General features: G+C 42.1%; 1 protein-coding gene across 1 annotated transcript in view; it reads left to right on the top strand.

Annotated features, from left to right (window-relative positions):
- The window catches only part of LOC132415042 (mitochondrial amidoxime reducing component 2), a 38,908-nt gene extending 26,301 nt beyond the window's left edge, over positions 1-12,607 (top strand). Inside the window, exons 5-8 of the mRNA XM_059998118.1 lie at positions 1,709-1,770; positions 1,844-1,915; positions 2,834-2,972; positions 7,318-12,607. Of these exons, the coding sequence (XP_059854101.1) occupies positions 1,709-1,770; positions 1,844-1,915; positions 2,834-2,960 (261 nt within the window). The 3' untranslated portion in view covers positions 2,961-2,972; positions 7,318-12,607. The remainder of the gene's footprint in view (positions 1-1,708; positions 1,771-1,843; positions 1,916-2,833; positions 2,973-7,317) is intronic.
- Positions 12,608-12,695: the final 88 nt, after the last annotated feature.

Genomic DNA, 12,695 nt, shown 5'->3' with positions numbered 1-12,695 from the left:
CACAAGGCCCATCACTTCCCGAGGCAGGAGCTGTTATTACTTGGTCATATTCCACCTTCCTCCAGGAAGTTAGCTAGGCACTATGGCTGCCTTGCAGTTTTGCGTTTGAACATTGCTTGTAAAAAGTCCTGGCTAGGCTATAGAGATTCCATTTTACGTTATGTGGGTTTGCCTTTTACAAGGGTTACACAGTTCCCCCCTAACGGGTTGTTTGGAACGCAGAGTTTATTTCCGCACAGAAACAGTTTCATAAATGATGGTTGGGAACCCAGGGCGTTCACAGAGACCTCCTTACTTCAGTCATATCCCGCAGGAGATTTCTGAGTTGGGAAGACCCAGTTAGGCACTGGACTTCCTTTTGTGCCTTTGCTGAATCACCCCTATAGGCCCTGGGGGGTTAGTGTATCCCTGAAAGAGGACCCTAGCATGATTGGAGCCTGGTCATCCGTGGGGAGGGGGAAATGTTACATGAGAGGCCCCACCCCCTGCTCTGCCCTGCTTCCTGCAGGGACAGACTGCTCTCCTCTCCTGTCCTTGGGGGAGTGAGCCCAGTGGGTGAGAGGAATAGATGCCTCATTGCCTCACGTGGAGGCTGATTTCTCACCAAATCCGTTAGACCCATGGTCTCCGAAAACCTCCCTTGGGTTGAGATCAGGAAACAATTTTTCAAGGGTCATTTTTTTTTTTTTTTTTGCATCTAGTTATAAGTACTGTTGGTTTATGGAGCCTGGAGTGAAGCCCCAGTGAAGCCCGATGCCTCCCGCCTCTCCTCTGGCGGCCTGGACAAAGGATTGTCCTGTGAAATTCAAGCTTTGCAGATAGATGGCTTTCCTGTTAGCAAGAGAGAGCTGTAACATACCCTCCTCATATATATATGTGTATATGTGTGTGTATATGAATGTGTATATGTATATATAATGTAATCTGTATAACCTCCATATATGTGTGTATATATGTATGTGTGTGTGTGTGTAGATAGATATATAGATGGGTATAGTTAGAAGCTGGGTGATTAAAAGTCCTGCTTCAGAATCAGAAAGGTTTTTCAAACCTAACTGCTGCAACCCTGAGAAAACTTTTTAATCTCTCTTTGCCTCCTTATCTTTGTGTAAAAATGGGACCAAAACAGTACCTCCCTCAAAGTCCTGAGGTTTGATGGAAGCCCTGAGGCAGACGTTGGCAGGATCTACCACGGTTCAAGGGTGGGAAAGCAAAGCAGGGCTGGCGGCCGTGACTGGCCAGAGCAGGGGACAGGCTGCCGCTCTGCGGAGGTGGAGGTGTTGGATGGATGAAACTCAGAACTGACTTTTCTTGGGTCATGTCTCACTCATCAAAGAACCATCGGATCGTAACTTGGCTTCCATTGTAGCTTAGCAAAAGGAAAGAGTGGGCAGTCTTGCAAGTTTTCCGCTTCTCATTATCTATCATGAACTTGACCTGGAGTTGTTTACGGTCCTCATGGCAAACTACCCCCTAGAGAAGATCTAGTTTTGCTGTGCTGAAAGGGGCAGGCTTCTGAGACCAAGTCAAGAGCTGGATCCCGGACTCACCAACACACTGCCTCCATTTGAGTCCTTTTGGGGGAATACTTCGTGGCATCCTCTTGCACTGCTTTCTTCTGCTAGCTTCATAGGACCAGCCAAAGAATAAACTGCTATAAAGACTGATGAAGCCTTAATTCAAAAAATACCTTTTTCTTTTCTCCTAGGACACCTGGGGTGAGCTCTTCATTGGCGACGTAGAAATGAAAAAGGTTTTGGCTTGTCCCAGGTAAGGACTCTCTGGCGCGTGGCACACTCATCGGTTCTTAACTGTCCCCTAACCCTTTGTTATTGTGTGACAGGTGCATTATGACCACGGTGGACCCAGATACCGGAGTGATCAGCAGGAAGGAGCCTCTGGAAACCCTGAAAAGGTAGAACATCCACGTGTCCAGTGTATTTCTATATTATCCCCATCCTTTGAACCGCTTGTGGCTGTAGGTGCTCTGTCTGGGCACCTCTCTGCTCTCTGCTTGTTTTGTGTCTGTTGTTTAATGTACGTGAGTACTTGTGGCTTTCTCTTTTTTTTCTAGATGGATCTTCGAGTGCTTTGGACAAATTTTTAATTGTATAATCCTACATTTTGAAATTATCGTCTCCCTCACATCAATTTTTTTTTTCTTTCGGTATGCGGGCCCCTCACTGTTGTAGCCTCTTCCGTTACGGAACACAGGCTCCGGACGCACAGGCTCAGCGGCCATGGCTCACGGGCCCAGCCGCTCCGCGGCATGTGGGATCCTCCCGGACCGGGGCACGAACCCGTGTCCCCTGCATCGGCAGGCGGACTCTCAACAACTGCGCCACCAGGGAAGCCCTCTCACATCAATTTTTAATAACCTTCACATGTGTATTTCCAAATTAAGACCTCGAGTCATTTTATTTTTGTTGCAACTCACATTTATTTGATAGAATCAATGTCAAGAATATGAGAATTGTTGAGGAAGCCTGGAGTTCAGGGCAGGTCCATTTTGAGATTGTACAGGCATTTATTTCCATGAGTTGTGAAGCTGGAAGTACACATACAAACAAAGTATTTATTTTAAGTAACACGTACAAGTTTCTTCTTTTGGGCTCAAAACGAAGCCATAGAAAAACTGTTCAGACTCTCAGGATACTTCTAGAAAAACCAGGATTATTTGCAGTTTGACTAATTGCCAAGACTTCTCTGTCCACATTTTAGAAAAGGCTTGCTGTTTATTTATAGAGAACCTGAGAATGAACGCTTGAATTCCACTGCGAGCACTTAGGTTATTTCCTCTGTGTGCCTAAGGGTGAATTTTTGCTTCTTTCAGCTACCGCCTGTGTGATCCTTCCGAGAAGCCCATTTACCAGTCATCCCCACTTTTTGGGATCTACTATTCGGTGGAAAAAATTGGAAGCCTGAAAGTTGGTGACCCCGTGTACCGGATGGTACAGTGACAGATCCACTAGGTAAAGGGCAATCTTTGCTTCTGGAATACAGTGCCTTGACGCCATGACCACATTTTCTTGTGTTGAGATGTTTTTACGTTTTGCTGCTTTAATTCTTGGGAGAAAGAGCAGTTTGAGTTCTGATCTTTGGAGCTGGAAAATGCCCCTTATTTTTATTCCCCGCAGCAACCAGCATTCTTGCAGCCTCCTCCACCTCCCTTACACATCCAGTTATAAAATGTGGATGCAGGAGCTCCAGCAGAAAGACAGGTTTGGGTCCCAGTTCATTAGGGAACATCATGAAGGAATAAGAAAGTGAAGGTGAGCGGCTCTGGAGAGTTCTGTATTTATTTTTTGTGTCTGTGATAGAAAAGTGAAGGGGAAATGTATAGACTATTCAAAGTCAACTTGGGGGAAATATGTTAAATCAAATGCTTGTTATCAAATGTATTTTCTTTAGTTTTTATTTTTCGCGGTACGCGGGCCTCTCACTGTTGTGGCCTCTCCCGTTGCGGAGCACAGGCTCTGGACGCGCAGGCTCAGCGGCCATGGCTCACGGGCCCAGCCGCTCCGCGGCATATGGGATCTTCCCGGACCGGGGCACGAACCCGCGTCCCCTGCATCGGCAGGGGGACTCCCAACCACTGCGCCACCAGGGAAGTCCATATCAAATGTATTTTTAAAATATGGTTTATAGTGTGAAAAAAATCGGTGCAACAAGGTGCCTGGATTCTGAATCTTAAGGAAGAAAATAAGTGTTCTCACGTTGAGTTCATTGGGCCAAATAAAATTCAGACTCCTGGAGCATAATGCCTACCCCCCAAATTATAGGAATGGGAAAGTCAGTCAGAAGACTTCAAATTGAAGATTATAAGTAACTCTTCTCCTAAAATCTATAACCCCGATCTTAAAGTCCCTTCATCTCCAAAACTCTTGACCATTCTTCTCTTTATTTCTGACCTGGCTTTCACACCTTCTTGCCTGACCATCCTTCAGGACAATGTGGCACAGTGGTTTAGACAGTCTAGATTGATCCTTAGGCAGACTTGGGTTTATAATCCTAGCAGTTCCCTTTCCTAACTCTGTTGAGTTATTTAATCCCTCTATCCCTCTAAGCCTCAGTACTCTTACCTGCACAGTGGGAGTAAAAATAGTACTCACCAAAACAACCAGTACAAGTTATTTTGAGGGTTAATTCATATGAAGTTGTAGCATTGCATGGAAAGTGGTCCATAAACATTAGTTATGATCTTTATTGTCATCATTGCAACAAGTACTCCATGTAGGGCCCAGTCTCAGGTGCCATAGTGAATAGAAAGATGAGACAGGCTGGGCAAAAAAGAAAGAAACTTCTCCTGGCTATGGTCAGGCATGTACATAACCATATTACATCTTTCATATTACATCATACATACATGTTACACATTACATATTTCATCAGTCTGAGGATGCCTATTTTCCCCACATTTTAAAACCTCTGAAATCAGAAAGCTTCTTATAACATTTCAGGGTGTCTTCTAGAAAAACCTTGGTGTGCACAGAATAATATATCTTAGGGTTGATGTATCTTGGATTTGATGAAATACAGTAAATGCTAGAGAAAAAAAATTGTGAAAGTCCCAAGTGCCTACCATTTCTAAGAGCATCTGGGGAAAATGGACCCAAGCCTGAGTCATCTAGCTTGAGTGGAACTGATCCTGTGTCCCTGCTGGCCAGGCCGCCATTCACAGGACCAGGATGGGTACCTGAGCCAACATCTTTCACATGTTGTGTGCATTTGAAGGACCCATTGGCCTCTGAAGTACCTTAACAGTGAGGGGTCCTCTGTATTGCTCAGTCTCAGACCTCCTCAAAATCAGATCCTGTTGTGTTGCAGTGGACGGAGGTGAGTCCCTCCGTGTCCCACCCCTGTTTCACTCACATTCAGCCATTTCCAATCATCTTAGCTCCCAGAGCCCTTGTGTTAGAAAGCCTAAGATAAGGTATTATCTTTTGTAGTCCTTCTAGGGTCTCTGTGAGATAGATGTGATAATCAGCATTTTCCGGGGCAAGAAACAAAGGCTCAGATAGGTCAGTGACCAAGAGGAGGCTTGAAGCCTATTACAGGTTCTTGAAAGTTAGTTTGCCGGTAAAGGTCGCTGTGGAAAATGTGTAAGCCCAAATCATGATCAAAACGGTGCGTTTGGAAGATCGTCCTGAGAGCCATGTGTGGAATGGACAGGAGGCAGGTGAGAGGGGAGGGGAAAGGCCAGGCAGGGGTGACAGCATGTGATTTAAATGGGGTGGAGGTCACGGGCGTGGAGAGGCAGTGTGGCGTGTCCAGATGCTCAGCGTGACGTGGGTGCTGTTTGCCCTTTGGTCCTAAGCTCCTTTTCAGCTTTTTTAAAATCACTTTTCAGCTTTTTTTTATCACCACTCCCCTGCCAAACCCTGAGCGCTTCCCGATGGCTCTCTCCTGCTTCTCTGCTCTGAACATTCTTCTACTCCACGAGTGCCCTGAGGGCCAGCCCGTCAGAGTCCCATCAGGGGAACATGGTCATCCCTGCTGTCCACCCCCCAGGGCACCGAGAGGTTTCCTCTCTGGTGGGCATTTCTGTTGGGCTCCCCTACTTTGATTGTGAGCCTACTGTAGTTTCTGATTCCGGAGGGTCTCCTTTCCCCAACAGGTTGGTTAAAGCCATTAAGAAAAATAGCTGTTAATACTTGCACCAGGGTTACTTGAGTTGTTTTTTTAAATCAATTTAAAATATAATTATACAAAAGTTTATCTGTTCCATTATAAATGCAATTCATGTTCATCACAGCAAATTTAGAAGACACCAGAAATGTAGAAGAAAAAACCACCCCTTGTTACCATTTGTAAATTTTATTTTGGTTTGTTTTTTGTCTGTTTAAGGTAGCCGTGATCTATATTATATCATGATCTGTATGATTATATATCATATATAATGCAGATATATATTATATATAATTTATATATATACAAATATGTATCTGTCGACTGAAGAAAAATACACAACGTAAAAGTTGTGAGTTAAGTCTTATTGGGGGATTTTACTGAGGATATAGCCTGGGAGACAGCCTCTGAGCTAGCTCTGAGGAACTGCTCTGAAGAGATAATGGAGAAGCCAGGATATATATGAGTGTTTTGCTGGGGAAAAAAAAAATGTAGTCGAACTTCAAAAGATGATTGCTAATCACAAAGAGTAGACATCTCAAGTTAATGATTTTAGTGCTTTTCTGCCTATGGGAAGGTGCAAGAGTCTGGGCTCATTGAAGTTATTCCTTAGTTATGCACCTTAATGATCTAGGGCCAGTATTCAAAGCACGGAATGCTTTCTGTTTTTCTCCATCCTGAATTCTCCTCAGGGCACACCTTCCTTGGGCTTCTGCAGTTGCTGATGGCTTGATCCTCGTAGAACCAGAATGGTGGGCAACATTTTTTGTTTACTGGAAGGGCAGGCAACATTCCCTGCCCACATATCATATGATATATGTACGCACACATGTATGTATATCTATGAACTACGAGCTTATGCATACGTATCTATGAATTACAAACTAGGTATCATAAGCACTTTCATAGTCCTCCAACCTATTAAAATGTCATTTAAAAAAAATTTATTTATTTATTTGGCTGCGTTGGGTCTTCATTGCTGCGCGCGGGCTTTCTCTAGTTACGGCGAGAGGGGGTTACTCTTCTTTGTGGTGCGCGGGCTTCTCACCGCGGTGGCTTCCCTTGTTGCGGAGCACGGGCTCTAGGCGTGCGGGCTTCAGTAGTTGCAGCACGTGGGCTCGGTAGTTTTGGCTTGCGGGCTCTAGAGCGCAGGCTAAGTAGTTACAGTGCATGGGCTTAGTTGCTCTGCGACATGTGGGATCTTCCCGGACCAGGGCTCGAACCCGTGTCCCCTGCATTGACAGGCAGATTCTCAACCACTGCGCCACCAGGGAAGTCCTAAAATGTCATTTTTGATGGCTTCGTAACATTACGTGGCACGGTTTAAACACCATTTTACAGTATTTGACACTCGAACTATATCCAATTTTGTTATCAATAATATTCATTTTAAAATTGTTTTTCTATAAGTTAGGTTTCTAAAGGTGGAATTATTGCCTCGTGGGGTGTAGGCATATTTTTTAGTATCTTGACCAATTGCTTTCCAAAGGGTTCTTCTCATCTGCACCCCAACCTGTCATATGAGAGAGAGATCCCTGGCTCTGGCCTTTGCCGAGGTAATTTGGTACAGGACATAGTTTATATTTTGTGCATTTTAACCTCATAAGTGACTGGTTTGTGCATGTTTGAATTATTTATGACTGGTAAGAGAAACAGCCAGGTAAGTAGGGATTCTTACAATTTTTTCAGGTTTCAGCATCCCGGAGGCACTGATCAGGATTTTAATGAACACAGCAGCACCACCTGGGCAAATTCTTATTACCCATCCTGTGACCATCTTCATCGTAGAAATGAATCTCTTTTTGGAGTTAACGGATGCTCTGAGTTAATGCAAGGAAAGTATGAGAGGTGATTTGGGAGTAATAACATATGTAGATTTTAGATAATGAAGACTTTTAAAATAAATAAAATTGCGATAAAATTAATGTTATGGTAGCTACGGCACTTCTCCAATCCCTGACATTAATTGTTGAATAAAGAAAGTCTAAAGGACAAAATAATGCCATTTGCAGCAACATGGATGCAAATAGAGATCATCATACGAAGTGAAATAAGTCAGAAAGAGATAAATACCATATGATATCACTTATATGTGGAATCTAAAATACGGCACAAATGAACCTATCTATAAAACAGAAGCAGACTCATAGACATAGAGAACAGACTTATGGTTGCCAAGGGGGAGCAGGGAGGGAGAGGGATGGACTGGGAGTTTGGGGTTGGTAGATACAAACTGTTACATTTAGAATGGATAAACAAGGTCTTAACGTATAGCATAAGGAATTGTATTCAATATCCTGTGATGAACCATAATGGAAAATAATATAAAAAAAGAATGTAAAAAAAACGTTTAAAGAATCAGCTAAAAAGCTACACAATGTTTTTGAATGTTTATATTTTATTACCTATCATTCTGTGTTTTAGGAGACATGGGAAACATCAGGTTTCCTGATATGCCTTTACATGTTAACATACAAATTCCTATTAATGACATGTTAACACACAGATTCTTATTGGTTGGTTTTTACATCGCTATTGAGTCCTGTTGACTTTTTGCTTGTGCGGTTTTGACCCCACCATTATGGAATCGGGTTTTATTTGAGAATGGAAATTATTCTGTAGACTTTGCTTCTATGTTTGATTATGTCTCTATTAAGCCAGGTAAAAGTAACTGTAACTGACAGATACACCAAGTATGAATTCTAAGTACGATAAAGAAGAGAATGGGATTTGAAAGAGAATGGAATTTTGAGAGTAGGAGGATGGAATCATGAAACTATTCTATTAGATGCCAGTGATTTTTGAACTATTTTGGTATGACTAGAGCAAGAATTCTCACTGATGTAATATGAGAATGAATGAACTCACAATTTTGTGGTTTCTTTCATATTAATAAATGTGATTCTCAATTGTACTTTTTCTTTGGTATTTCTGAGTCTGCTTCCAGGGCTTTTCTCATTTTGTATTAAAGCTTCAGTCACTGTCATTCGTTGTTCTTTACCCTTTCTGATAGACTAGCAGAGGTGCAGTCGGACTCCACAGATGTTACCCCCTGTCATTGGTGGGGTAGGGCCATCATAAGCTACACAGATAGCCCGTCTGAGGTGTGATGGCCAGTGACTGCCCGGGGACCGCCTGGTGCCCTGTGAAGAGCAGCTGTTCCTTCCTTCTCCACTCTCCTTCGCTGGGTTCTGGGCCTGAAATTCACCTCCACTCCCAGTACCCTGTGAGGTAAAAGTGTTCACTTAGCTATATCCCTGGGTGAAGTTTGGAAATGATGAAATTGAAAAATCATGCTCACTTTAAAGTTAACCGTTAAAGGAGAGAAGCAACTTTTTTCCTGTTAAATTTCCGAAGAGAAATTAGGGAGGGAAGTAAACAGAAGTAAACAAAATTTAGTGCCCCTGAGCTGCCCTTTCTGTGGAGCACGTGGAGCTCAAGTCCTGGCTGTTCTGTGCTGTGTTGCTGTTCACTCTGTGCCCCCAACCCACTGCCTCGCCACTGCTTCCCCTCTGCCCGCCCCCACCATGGTGCACATCACCACCAGTCAACCTTTCTTCTGGGGAAGCTAGATTCATTCAAGTCCCTTCTTCCTCCAGCTCATTCCTGGAAGAGGCCAGATCACTGAAGAGCCCTAACGACTGAAGCAGCACTGAGCTCTGTACTCTGAACTCAGTTCCTGGATTTCACAGGAGTGGGGAGGGAGGACGTACCTGGGGCGGGAGGAGAAAAGGTAGGACAGATATACTCTGTTTAGGCCTAAATATTTATGGTGGGGAACAATGTCCAAGGACAGATCTTTGCTCAGTACTGAAAGGCCCTGAGATGTGTTGCCATCTGGGGAAAGAGGATTTACTGTCCTTTGGAAACTGACCCTTCTGTGGTGTGAGACACCCTCTATGTGCATGGATGATTTTGATAAGGTCTTGTACCATCCTGGCCCATGTGCTGAGCTGAGCCTGAGAGCAACTCTCTCCTTGGCCAAAACTTACTCAAGCTCCTCTGAGCCCTCTTCTCGACTGGGCCTCCACCTTGCCTATCACCTTGTCAGACCTGCCTAGCTCAGTTTTAACAAGAATCCTGCTAAGCCCAGTTTTTGAGAGAATCCCTACCTTTGATGTCTCCGCTTAGTAATTTTTCAGCCACTCCCTCCCTCCCTGTGCTCCTTGGCTATAGATCCCCAGATGTCTTTGTTGTATTCAGAGTTGTATTCAATAGTTTTCTTTTTCTAATTGACATATAACATTGTATTAGTTTCAGGGGCACAACGTAGTGATTTGATATGTATACATATAAATGAAATGATATTTGTATATATAAATGAAATGATATATGTGTGTATTAATGAAGTCAGAATAAGTTTAGTGAACATCCATCACCTCATATAGTTACAATATTTTTTCTTGTGATGAGAACTTTTAAGATCTAATATCTTAGCAATTTTTAAATATACAATACAGTATTGATATGTATAATCACCATGCTGTACATTACATCCCCAGGACTTATTTTTCTTATAACTGGAAGTTTGTACTTATTGACCACCTTCACCCATTTCGCACATCCCACCCCTATGTCTGGCAACCACCAATCTGTTCTCTGTATCTATGAGCTTGGTTTTTTAGATTCCAATTATAAGTGAAATCATACTGTATTTGTCTTTCTCTGTCTGACATATTTCACTTAGTATAATGCATTCGAAGTCCGTCCATATTGTCACAAATGGCAGGATTTCCTTGTTTTTATGCTTGAATAATATCCCATTGTGTATATATACACCACAACGTCTTTCTCCATTCATCAGTCTATGGACACTTAGGTTGTTTACATGTCTTAGTGATTGTGAATAATGCTGCAGTGAACCTGGGGGTGTAGATGTCTTTTCACGATAGTGATTTTGTTTCTTTCGGATGTATACCCAGAAGTGGAATTGCTGGATCATTTGGTAGTTCTATTTAAAAAATTTTTAGGAACCTCCATATTTTTTCTCAAAGTGACTGCACCAATTTATGTTCTCACCAACAGTGCGCAAGGGTTCCCTTTCCTTCACTTTCTCCCCAAAACTTATCTCTTGCTTTTACAATCATAGCCTCTTTAACAGGTGTAAGTGATATCTCATTGTGGTTTGATTTGCATTTCCCTGATGACTAGTGATGTTGAGCATCTTTTCGTGTACCTGTTGGCCATCTGTATGTCTTCTTTGAAAAAATGTCTATTTAGTTCCTCTGCCCATTTTAAAAATTGGCTTTTTTCTTTTTGCTGTTGAGTTGTATGTGTTCTTTATATATTTTGAATATTAACCCCTCATCAGGTATATGATTTGAAAATATTTTCCCTCATTATATGGGTTGCCTTTTCATTTTGTTAATGGTTTCCTTTGCTGCACAGAAGCTTTTTAGTTTGATGTAATCCCACTTATGTATTTTTGCTTTCATTGCCCTTGCTTTTGGTGTTAAATCTAAAAATCATTGTCAAGACAGATGTCAAGGAGCTTACTGCCCATGTTTTCTTCTAGGAGTTTTATGGTTTCAGGTTTTATTCAAGTTTTTAATCTATTTTGAATTGATTTTTGTGTATGGTGTAGGATAGGGTGGGAAGAGAAATTTCAGTTTCGTACTTTTCCTAACACAATTTATTGAAAAGACTATCCTATCCATTCTGCATTGTTTATACTTGGCTCCTTTGTTGAAATTAATTGACCAGATATGTGTGAGTTTATTTCTGGGCTCTCAGTTGAGCAATTCCATTGATCTATGTGTCTGTTTTTATGCCAACTCTATACTATATTAATTACTATAGCTTTGTAATATAGTTTGAAATCAGGAAGTGTGATGTGTCCAGGTTTGTTCTTCTTTCTCAAGATTGCTTTGGTTCTTCGGGATCTATTGTGGCTCCATGCAAATTTTAGGATTGTTTTTTCTATTTCTGTGAAAAATGCCATTGGAATTTTGTTAGGGATTCCATTGAATCTGCAGATTGCTTTAGGTAGTGTGGTTATTTTAACAATATTCATTCTTCCGATCCATGAGCACAGACCATCTTTCCATTTATTTGTGTCTTCTTCAATATGTTTTAGTTTTCAAAGTACAAATCTTTCACCTCTTTGGTTAAATTTACTTCTAGGTATTTTACTTTTTTTGGTAAGTTATAAATAGGATTGTTTTCTTAATTTCTCTGATAGTTCATTGTTAGTGTATAGATATGCAACTGATTTTTGCATATTGAGTTCGTGACCTGCAACTTAACTGAATTCATTTATTAATTATAACAGTTTTTTTTTTTTTTCTGTGTGGAATCTTTAGGGTTTTCTAAGGCAGCTGGACACTGGGAAGGCCACGTGGTGCCCGCCCGCTCCTATCTCCAGGAAAGGGATCTGCCGGCTGCCTGATTTCTAATTTCAAAATTATGTTTTCCCCTGCAAACATTTTTTGTTTATTTTAGGTTAAATAAACGACCCACTGATAAATGGAATATTTATAAAAGGTATGGAATATTTATAAATGGCATATTTCCTGCCATATCAATAAACAAAGGATGTCACAGTCATCAACGATTGCAACTCTCCAACGTGAACCTGTGAGCCCTGAGGAAACTCAGGGCTGAAGAGGATCCCTGCCATCTAGCAGCCATCAGACTGCAGTCACTCCCTGCCGTGAGCCCTGGGAAACTCAGGATGTAAAAATACAGGATCCTGGCCCAGATAGCTGAGGTGCCTATCAAAGGAATGATTTCAGTGAGCCTGGTCTCCTGCATCTGCCCATACATAGAAAAGGGGTAAATTCCTTAACTTGAGATAACCGGTTTTCTTTAATTAACAATAATCTTATGACATTCCACACTACCTGCCCTTTGTTGCCAAACACCTATGTAACCTTGGCTGCCCCCTCGCCTCCTCTGAGCAGTTTCCAGAGTTATCTGAACCTCTGTCTCCCGGGCTGCAGTCCTCATTTTGCTCCAAATAAAACTTAACTTGCAACTTTCACCTTGTGCATTTTTTTAAAGTCAATGCCACAAATACGTAAATAAGTAAACTGGTCACTTGTAGCGATCCTGGGAGAGGGCACGTC

This window comes from Delphinus delphis, chromosome 1 (genome assembly GCF_949987515.2).
Source record: "Delphinus delphis chromosome 1, mDelDel1.2, whole genome shotgun sequence".
Lineage (NCBI taxonomy): Eukaryota > Metazoa > Chordata > Mammalia > Artiodactyla > Delphinidae > Delphinus > Delphinus delphis.
This window is presented reverse-complemented; position numbering and strand designations above follow the sequence as displayed.